Source organism: Aquarana catesbeiana, linkage group LG03 (genome assembly GCF_042186555.1).
Source record: "Aquarana catesbeiana isolate 2022-GZ linkage group LG03, ASM4218655v1, whole genome shotgun sequence".
Taxonomy (NCBI): Eukaryota; Metazoa; Chordata; class Amphibia; order Anura; family Ranidae; genus Aquarana; species Aquarana catesbeiana.
Window position 1 is genome coordinate 628,077,181 of NC_133326.1, and position 11,273 is coordinate 628,088,453.

At 48.4% G+C, this 11,273-nt stretch overlaps 1 protein-coding gene across 2 annotated transcripts in view; it reads right to left on the reverse strand.

The window, feature by feature from the left end:
• MAP2K7 (mitogen-activated protein kinase kinase 7) overlaps window positions 1-10,926 on the reverse strand; it is a 73,689-nt gene extending 62,763 nt beyond the window's left edge. The window contains exon 1 of one of the 2 annotated variants that reach the window (XM_073622429.1): window positions 10,739-10,926. In XM_073622429.1, the coding sequence (XP_073478530.1) occupies window positions 10,739-10,856 (118 nt within the window). In that variant the 5' untranslated portion in view covers window positions 10,857-10,926. The remainder of the gene's footprint in view (window positions 1-10,738) is intronic. The other variant, XM_073622431.1, reaches the window with a different exon arrangement.
• Window positions 10,927-11,273: the final 347 nt, after the last annotated feature.

Consider the following 11,273-nt stretch of genomic DNA (forward strand, 5'->3'; position numbering starts at 1 on the left):
CTGTGCGAGGGTGACATGTGATGGGGGGGCAGTGCTGTGCGAGGGTGACATGTGAAGGGGGGCAGTGCTGTGCGAGGGTGACATGTGAAGGGGGGCAGTGCTGTGCGAGGGTGACATGTGAAGGGGGGCAGTGCTGTGCGAGGGTGACATGTGAAGGGGGGCAGTGCTGTGCGAGGGTGACATGTGAAGGGGGGCAGTGCTGTGCGAGGGTGACATGTGAAGGGGGGCAGTGCTGTGCGAGGGTGACATGTGAAGGGGGGCAGTGCTGTGCGAGGGTGACATGTGAAGGGGGGCAGTGCTGTGCGAGGGTGACATGTGAAGGGGGGCAGTGCTGTGCGAGGGTGACATGTGAAGGGGGGCAGTGCTGTGCGAGGGTGACATGTGAAGGGGGGCAGTGCTGTGCGAGGGTGACATGTGAAGGGGGGCAGTGCTGTGCGAGGGTGACATGTGTAGGGGGGCAGTGCTGTGCGAGGGTGACATGTGAAGGGGGGCAGTGCTGTGCGAGGGTGACATGTGAAGGGGAGCAGTGCTGTGCGAGGGTGACATGTGAAGGGGGGCAGTGCTGTGCGAGGGTGACATGTGAAGGGGGGCAGTGCTGTGTGAGGGTGACATGTGAAGGGGGGCAGTGCTGTGTGAGGGTGACATGTGAAGGGGGGCAGTGCTGTGTGAGGACGATATGCGAAGGGGGGCAGTGCTGTGTGAGGGTGCAATTTCCCGCACATGCAAATTGCATGGTACAAACACACCATGCAGTTTCCATGCGGCTGCATTTTTAAAGGTACCAGGACCTTTTCCCTGCAGAAAACACAGGCACAGCAGCCCATTTAAATGACTGGACTGTTGTGCCTGCACACCTGGGCTGTGATGTAAAGAATCTGAGTCATCGCACAAAACTGCGATTCGGACCTCGGCGGGAAGAAAATTTTACTAATCGGACCTCCATGAATTTGAATTCAATACCCCCGCAGTATATAAATGTGAAGACAGCAGATATGGATGTAAAACGTAAGTCGGGAGATTGGTTTGATCCCCGTGCATCATCTGAGGCTGATCACTTCACTGGATGTATGGAGGGTTTACATCCACTTTAATTTTTGGTTTCAGTACCAAAATTTTCATTACAGTGCACCTCTAGAAGAAATTGTTCAGCCCACTAATCCACATACTGTATGTATGACTAGCTTTTGGAGCCCGAGCACTAAAACATGAACCTAATCATGGCTCCCAGTTGTGCCCGAATTGAAAAGCCTGTCCCTCTTTCCCCTTCAGCTGCCCCTTTTTGGTGTGATGTACAGACCACTGTAGGAAAATGTAAGACTTAGGTGTAAGTTGGAATGTCATTTTAACTAGCCTTGATGGCTGAATGCACTTAAAAAATAAAAATAAATAAGCAATTTTTGTAGAGGAAAAAAAAATGCATTATTTATTTTCATAGGAGCTTGCAGAGTATTGCATCTGTGACCAGAAGATGTTGGGTGCAATGCCAGGCTCCTGCAGACACTCAGTACAGCTGTCTGCCCCTATCTCCTATACAGACAAACTAGAAGACTGCTCAACAGCGCCTTTGCAGTTAATTGAGAACTACAAGCTGCCTGCCACAGTGTAAGATGGGACTTGTAGTCCATGAAATTTGCAGATCTGTGTGACATGGCGGTCTTGGCAGAGCCCCGCACAGCTGCACTGTTTTTAAATTGTGATAGTGGGTGCAAGGAGAGGAGGGATCCCCCGCTCGCTGTCACAATGGGAAATGGGGGATCCGGGGTGCACTGATGCATTAGTAACATGTTACCTGTAAAACAAGTTAAATACACCAGTATTTAGAGGGTGTAACATGTTACTAAAAGGTGAATCTATTCTTTAAAACTGTCTCCTTCACCTCCTAATACCTATGCTAACTAACCTGTGCAGGGAAGATGTATATACTTTCCTATTTTCAGGCCGCTCTGGTCACGTGATCTCCTGTGTCAGCCAGCAGCAGCTGCAGGGCAGAGGTAAGCGTGCTCCGACAACGGCTAGTAAAGCAGGCAGCGGTGACGTCACTACAGCTGCACGAAGACCAATATCGCTGCAGACACTAAGCAGTTGCATGAGTACTTGTACTCATGCAAATGAACCGATACCTAAAACCGTTATCTTTGCTGTGAAATTTCAAACAAAAAAAAAAAATATATATAAATATAATATATTTTGAATGGGCTCAATCGCACTGCAAACCACTGCATATGATTTGAACAGGAATGCGGCACGATTCCTGTCAAAATCACATGCCGTTTCCCGCACTGCTCTTGTGTGAATCCAGGCTTGTCAGTGACTTCAGCCTGGTTAGGAGCGGTGCAGAAAACTACATGCAATTCGGACAGGAATCGCACCGCATTCCTGTCCAAACTGCATGCTATTCTTTGCAGTGTGATTTAAGCCCATTCCTTTTGTATGGGCTCAAATCGCACCGCAAAGGCATCAGTAATTGGTCTCGGCGAGTACTTGAGTACGAGTATTGGTACTCGTACTTGCCGGAAAAAAAAAAAAAAAAAGTATTGGTACATCCCTAGACGTCACCCATAGGCTTCAATGACCCATATGTTGTCGGCATTATATGCATGCAATACAGTCAAAATGCCATCTATTAAACAGCTGAAAATTCTGATTTACACTATTATTGCCAAAAGTATTGGGATGCCTGCCTTTACACGCACATGAACTTTAATGGCGTCTTAGTCCGTAGGGTTCAATATTGAGTTGGCCCACCCTTTGCAGCTATAACAGCTTCAACTCTTCTGGGAAGGCTGTCCACAAGGTTTAGAAGTGTGTCTATGGGAATGTTTGACCATTCTTCCAGAAGTGCATTTCTGAGGTCAGGCACTAAGGTTGGACAAGAAGGCCTGGCTTGCAGTCTCCGCTCTAATTCATCCCAAAAGTCTATCGGGTGGAGGTCAGGACTCTGGGCAGGTCAGTCAAGTTCCTCCACCCCAAACTCACTCATTCATGTCTTTATGGACCTTGCTTTGTGCACTGGTGCTCAGTCAACCAGATAGAACACCTTTGGAATGAATTAGAGCATAGACCGTGAGCCAGGTCTTCTCGTCCAACATCAGTGCCTGACCTCACAAATGTGCTTCTGGAAGAATAGTCAAACATTCCCACGCCCTGTTAGAGAGATTCCCTCCCACCACTTCCTATGCTGGTGACACTACAACGTTTTGTTAGATTTCTGCTTAAAAAAAAAAAAAAAAAATCCTACACCATCACCCTTGATCCAGTATATGAACATAGTAATAGAAGAAAATTCAGCATAAACAAACCAGTTGTCTGCCTCAAATCACCCCATTTCCTTCATCTGTGATCACATGTCCAATGCAGCGGCATTAGGTAACTCGATTCGGTAGCCAAGGGAACCCAGAACTGCATTTTTTTCCACGAACCAAGTACTCAAGCACATTTGGCATTATTGATTAATAAACACCCTCTCCAACAGTGGTACATGTAGGAAATTAACAGTCAAAAGATTTTAGGGTTTCCACAAATGATGCAAAACTAAAAAATGGATTGTTTGAAAAACATTTACATAACGAGGGGGGACCTTAAATAATGTACTCTGTCAAGAGGTATATAAGGCAAGTTCACCTCAAAAAAGAAATACCTGGTAAGTATCAGCATTCCCAAACAGGTACACCCATACATTCTGGGGACAGTTGTAACCCTGGTAACCTCTTGGTAGAGAATGATCCCATTCTCCCCAAGTCCACCATCCTACCATGCATGCATGTGCATCACTTCACCTTTCTATGGCTTTCTCTGTAGAGCCAATCCTTTCCTGTATGTGCATGTCCTCACCTCCCCAAAAATCTGCCTCCACAGACCATCCTAAGTACTTGCATTGAGTCACCTCCCCAAAGTTCTTCCTGTAAAGCTCATTCTTCTATGTACCTGCATGGACTTGCGTGCACAAAGCCCTTTCTGTGGAGACCATACTTTCATGTGTCTGCATGTTCTCACCTCCCATAGGTTCAATTTATAGAGACCATTCTTCCATGTATCTCCATGTCCATGCCTGCGCAAGACCTTTCTGCAGAGACTGTCTTTCCGTGTACTACCTGCATGTCTTCACCTGTCCAATGCCCCTTTTGTAGAGACCATCCTTCAATGTGCCTACATCTCCCACCCTCCCAAGGCTCTTTCTGTGGAGACCATCATTCCAAGAACCTGAATGTCCTTAGTCAGCCACAGCTCTCTGTGGAGACCATCATTCCATGTACCTGCATGTTCTCACTTGTCAATGCTCCTAAAGACTATCCATCCATGAACCTGCATGCTCTCAAAGCTCTTTCTTTAGAGACCAATTTTCATACACCTACATCTTCCATCACCCTCCAAACTCTCTTTGTAGAGAACATGCTTCTATGAAAATGCATGTCCCCATTTGCACAAAGCTCCTTCAGTAAAGACCATTGTTCCATCTTTCTGTATGTTCTCTCCATCTTAAAGCTCTTTCTCACGAGACCACCATTCCACGTTTCTATATCTCCCACCTCCCCAAGGCTTTTTTTCTGTAATGATCCAATACCATACTTCCATGTACCTACATCTTTCACCTCTCCAAGGCTATTTTTGTAGAGAGACTACCCTTCCATTTACCTGCATGTCAACACATCTGCAGTGCTCCTTCTGTACAAATCATCCTGTGTACCTGCATGTCTCCCCCCCCACCCCCCCACCCCCCACACCTAACTTTATGGAAACCATCCTTCCATGTACCTGCATGTCCCAACCTGCTCAAAGATCTTTCTATAGAAACAATCCCTCTGTGTACCTACATGTCCTCATTTGTCCATGGCTTCTTCTGTAAAGGACATCTTCCAACACATCTGTATTTTCTCACTTCCTCATTGCTCTTTCTGTAAATAGCAAAGCTACAAATCCTTCCACCTACCTGAATGCCCTCACTGCCTCAAAATTTGCTCTCTAGTGACCAACCTTGAAGCCCCTATACTTTATGTACCAGCATGTTCTCGGTCCTCAATACTCTTTCTGTACAGATCATCCTTTCGCACCTGTATGTCCTCACATTCTCAAGGTATAGCCCACCCTTTCACGTATCTGAATGTCCTCATACCCCTTTCATTTTTTCTTTACAAATTAAAGCTACAATTTTTCCACAAAAGGTCCCTGAATGTCCTCACTTCCTCAAGCTTCCTTTGGTACCGACAAGCCCTGAGCCTGCGATTCTTCCATGTGTCTACATCTCCCACCTCCCCAATGCTTTTTCTGTAATGGTCATCCTTCCATGTACCTACATCTCAAGCTCCTTTTGTAGAGACCATCCTTCCAGGTATCTGCATGTTTTCCCCTGTTCATCCTTCCATGAACCTACATGCCCTCACTTGCCTGAAGCCCTTTTTGCAGAGATAATCCTTCCCTGTATGTCCTCACCTGCCCGAGCCTCTTTCTGTAGAGTCCATTCTTCCAATAACCTGCATCTACCACCCCTGAGACCTTTCTGTAAAGGCCATCCTTCCGTGTACTTACAGTACCTTGAAAAAGTATTCATACCACTTGAAATTTTCCACATTTTGTCATGTTACAACAAAAAACGTAAATGTATTTTATTGGGATTTTATGTCATAGACCAACACAAAGTAGCACATAATTGTGAAGTGGAAGAAAAATGATAAATGGTTTTTCAATTTTTTTACAAATAAATATCTGAAAAGTGTGGCATGCATTTGTATTCAGCCCCCTTTATTCTGATACCCCCAACTAAATTCTAGTGGAACCAATTGCCTTTAGAAGTCACCTAATTAGTAAATAGAGTCCACCTGTGGGTAACTTAATCTCAGTATAAATACAGCTGTTCTGTGAAGCTCTCAGAGGTTTGTTAGAGAACCTTAGTAAACAAACATTATGAAGGCCAAGGAACACACCAAAAACAGGTCAGGGATAAAGTTGTGGAGCAGTTTAACCTCCTTGGCGGTTTTCCCGAGTGTGGCTCGGGGTTAAAATTCAGGACTATTAGCGGTAACCCCGAGCCACACTCGGGATTACATCGCAGGATCCTGGTGCCTCCTTACTTACCTTGTCCCCGGGATCCTGCGATGTCCCCCGCAGTGTCCGAGGGCTCCGTCCTCCTCTGAAGCCTCTCCGTGCCAGGCTCTGTTCCCTGCGAGCGTCACGACGCACGGGGGCGGAGCCTGGCGGCAAATAAAAAAAAAAAAAAAGTCAAAATCATAACACATACAGTACTGTAATCTTACAGATTACAGTACTGTATGAAATGATTTCACATCCCTTTTGTCCCCAGTGCTTTGGCCCATGCCCTGCATGCAGTTTTATATGATATATACTGTTCTTTCTGCCTGGAAACTGGAGATTGTCCATAGTAACCAAAAAGTGTCCCTTTACGTCAAAAGTGGCTTTAGACCAGCTAGAAAACAGCGATAGTAAATTAGAACACTTGCAGAATTGAACGATAGTGAATCGTGGGGAAATTTATTTTATTACTATTTATTTTTATTTTTTTTAATTATTTATTTTTATTTATTATATTATAATTCATGTTTTTGTGTTTCAAACTTCATCATACCCGGGATATCTACTAGACTCTGGTTTGGACAGATTTAAGTGTGTTATTGTTAAGAATTACAGACCTACAATATAAAACGCCATATTTCCATGCAAAATAATTGTACCTCTTTCAGCACCTAAAATCCGAAATAATCATACCGCCAGGGAGGTTAAAGCAGGGTTAGGTTATAACAAATATCCCAAGCTTTGAACATCTCAGGGAGCACTGTTCAATCCATCATCTGAAAATGTATGGCACAACTACAAACCTACCAAGACATGGCTGTCCACCTAAACTGACAGGCCGTGCAAAGAGAGCATTAATCAGAGAAGCAGCCAAGAGGTCCATGGTAACTCTGGAGGAGCTGCAGAGATCAAAGGCTTAGGTGGGAGAATCTGTCCACAGGACAACTATCAGTCGTGAACTACACAAATTTGGCCTTTATGGGAAAGCGTCAAGAAAGCCATTGTTGAAAGAAAGCCATAAGAAGTCCCATTTGCAGTATGCGAGAAGCCATGTGGGGAACACAGAAAACATGTGGAAGAAGGTGCTCTGGTCAGATGAGACCAAAATTGAACTTTTTGGCCTAAAAGCAAAATGCTATGTGTGGCAAAAAACTAACACTGCACATCACCTTGAACACACCATCCCCACCGTGAAACATGGTGGTGGCAGCATCATGTTGTGGGAATGCTTTTCTGCAGGAGGGAAAGGAAAGCTGTTCAGAGTTAATGGGAAGATGGATGGAGCCAAATACAGGGCAATCTTAGAAGAAAACCAGTTAGGAGTCTGCAAAAGACTTAAGACGGGGTGGAGGTTCACCTTCCAGCAGGACAATGACCCTAAACATACAGCCAGAGCTACAATGGAATGGTTTAGATCAAAGCATATTCATGTGTTAGAATGGCCCAAACTCCAGACCTAAATCCAATTGAGAATCTGTGGCAAGACTTGAAAATTGCTGTTCACAGCTCTCCATCCAATCTGACAGAGCTTGAGCTATTTTGCAAAGATGAATGGGCAAAAATTTTACTCTCTAGATGTGCAAAGCTGGTAGAGACATCCCCAAAAAAGCTGTAATTGCAGCGAAAGGTGGGGGCTGAATACAAATGCACACCACACTTTTCACACATTTGTAAAAAAAATTAAAACTATTTATCATTTTCCTTCCACTTCACAATTATGTGCCACTTTGTGTTGGTCTATCACATAAAATCCCAATAAAATATATTTACATTTTTGGCTGTAACATGACAAAATGTGGAAAATTTCAAGGGGTATGAATACTTTTTCAAGGCACTGTACATCTTCCACCACTCCAAACTCTTGGTTTACAGAGCATCCTTCCATGTACCCGCACCTCCTCAGCTGCCCATCCTTCCATGTACCCGCACCTCCTCGGATGCCCATCCTTCCATGTACCCACACCTCCTCGGCTGCCCATCCTTCCATGTACCCGCACCTCCTCGGCTGCCCATCCTTTCATGTACCCGCACCTCCTCGGCTGCCCATCCTTTCATGTACCCGCACCTCCTCGGCTGCCCATCCTTTCATGTACCCGCACCTCCTCGGCTGCCCATCCTTTCATGTACCCGCACCTCCTCGGCTGCCCATCCTTTCATGTACCCGCACCTCCTCGGCTGCCCATCCTTTCATGTACCCGCACCTCCTCGGCTGCCCATCCTTTCATGTACCCGCACGTCCTCGGCTGCCCATCCTTTCATGTACCCGCACGTCCTCGGCTGCCCATCCTTTCATGTACCCGCACGTCCTCGGCTGCCCATCCTTTCATGTACCCGCACGTCCTCGGCTGCCCATCCTTTCATGTACCCGCACGTCCTCGGCTGCCCATCCTTTCATGTACCCGCACGTCCTCGGCTGCCCATCCTTTCATGTACCCGCACGTCCTCGGCTGCCCATCCTTTCATGTACCCGCACGTCCTCGGCTGCCCATCCTTTCATGTACCCGCACGTCCTCGGCTGCCCATCCTTTCATGTACCCGCACGTCCTCGGCTGCCCATCCTTTCATGTACCCGCACGTCCTCGGCTGCCCATCCTTTCATGTACCCACACGTCCTCGGCTGCCCATCCTTTCATGTACCCGCACGTCCTCGGCTGCCCATCCTTTCATGTACCCGCACGTCCTCGGCTGCCCATCCTTTCATGTACCCGCACGTCCTCGGCTGCCCATCCTTTCATGTACCCGCACGTCCTCGGCTGCCCATCCTTTCATGTACCCGCACGTCCTCGGCTGCCCATCCTTTCATGTACCCGCACGTCCTCGGCTGCCCATCCTTTCATGTACCCGCACGTCCTCGGCTGCCCATCCTTTCATGTACCCGCACGTCCTCGGCTGCCCATCCTTTCATGTACCCGCACGTCCTCGGCTGCCCATCCTTTCATGTACCCGCACGTCCTCGGCTGCCCATCCTTTCATGTACCCGCACGTCCTCGGCTGCCCATCCTTTCATGTACCCGCACGTCCTCGGCTGCCCATCCTTTCATGTACCCGCACGTCCTCGGCTGCCCATCCTTCCATGTACCCACACGTCCTCGGCTGCCCATCCTTCCATGTACCTTCATCTCCTCATCTGCCCAGAACTCCTTCTGTAGAGACCATCCTTACATAAAGCTACATCTCCCAAGCTCTCAAAGCCCCTTTTGTAAAGGTCATCCTTCTGTGTACCTGCATCTCCTATCACCCTAAGCTCTTTTTGTAGAGACCATTCTTCCATGTACAGTATATGCATGTCCTCACCTACCCAGAGCACTCTAAAGAGACCATACTTCTATGAACCCACATGTCCTCACCTTCACCAAGGCTCTTTCTGTAAAAGGACATCTTTCCACCTACCTGAATGTCTTCGCCTCCTCAAAAGTTTTCTGTAGTGGTCAACACAGAATCTATAATCCTCCCACCTCCCCAATGTTCTTTCTGAAATGATCATACTTTCATGCACCTACATCTCTCACCTCTCTAAAGCAGGACCATCCTTCCATGCACATAAATGTCTATCACATAAAATCTACTTACGTTTTTGGCTGCAACATGACAAAATGTGGAAAATGTCAAGGGGTATGAATACTTTTTCAAGGCACTGTACATCTCCCACCACTCCAAACTCTTGGTTTACAGAGCATCCTTCCATGTACCCGCACCTCCTCAGCTGCCCATCTTTGCATGTACCCGCACCTCCTCAGCTGCCCATCTTTGCATGTACCCGCACCTCCTCAGCTGCGGGCACGCGGAAGGACGGGCAGCCCAGGACGTGCGGGCACGCGGAAGGACGGGCAGCCCAGGACGTGCGGGCACGCGGAAGGACGGGCAGCCCAGGACGTGCGGGCACGCGGAAGGACGGGCAGCCCAGGACGTGCGGGCACGCGGAAGGACGGGCAGCCCAGGACGTGCGGGCACGCGGAAGGACGGGCAGCCCAGGACGTGCGGGCACGCGGAAGGACGGGCAGCCCAGGACGTGCGGGCACGCGGAAGGACGGGCAGCCCAGGACGTGCGGGCACGCGGAAGGATGATCCCACCATCCTACCTACCTCCATGTCCTCACTTCCACAATGTCCTTTCTAAAGGGACCTTCTCTAAGCCCTCCATCCTTCCATGTTCCTACATCTCCCACCTTCCCAAGGCTCTTTCTACAATGACAATCCTTGAGTCCAGCACGTGTTCATGTCACCACATGTCCTCATCTCCACACAGCTCTTTCTGTATAGTACAAAGCAACCAACCTTCCACCTACCTCCATGTTCTTTATTACAGGAACATACCCCAAGCCCTTCACCCTTCCATGCTCCTTCATCTCTCACCTCCCCCAAGTCTCTTTCTGCAATGACCATCCCTGAGTCCAGCACTCTTCCAGGTACCTCCATGTCCTCACCTCCCCCCAGGCTCTCTGTGTAGTGCCCACCCCTCATCTCCCCCCACCTAGGACCCTCCTGTAATGGTCATGTCTGACTCCAGCACCCTCTCCTTTCCCTTCCTTCCCCTCCATGTACAGCACACAACCAGTCCTTGTACAGAGTTCCTGACTCCACACAACAGCCGGGGGGGGGGCTCCATCAGATGTCAGGATGCCTACCTGTAGGGGCCCCAGCATCCTGCCCCCCTCCCCCACACAGGGCCCTCCATACTCTCTGCTGCCTCCCCCCTCCCCTCTGTCGTCCTTACTAGGCCGTGGACGCTGCGGGCTGATCTCCAGCTCGATCCTTCTCCTGGCCTCTCGGTTCTCCTGCTTCAGCTTGGCCTCAAGACGAGAGAGTTTCTGTTCCAGGGAGGACGCCGCCATCTTCCCTCCGCGCACTAATAATAAACAAACAGGCCAGTGCGCGTGCGCGTGGGAGAGGAAGACTGACAGATCGGCTCTGCGCATGCGCGGCGGCCTGACAGGCGACAGCTTGACATCGCCGGGGGAAGACTGACAGCTGGCGGCGCGTGCGCGCTCCCGCTGCCTCCGTACTGCGCATGTGAGGGACGCCGCTCCGACCGAGGGGAGTCCGTGTACTGGGCATGCGTATATCCAATAAAAAATCGAATTTCTCCATCAGCTTAGCCCGTATTCAGCTACATATTTTTGGTTAAAAAAATTCCAATAAGCGTTTATTGATTGGTTTGTGCAAAAGTTATCGCATCTACAAACTATGGGATAGATTTATGGAATTTTTTTTTTTTTTTTTTTACTAGTAATGGCAGCGACTTATAGCAG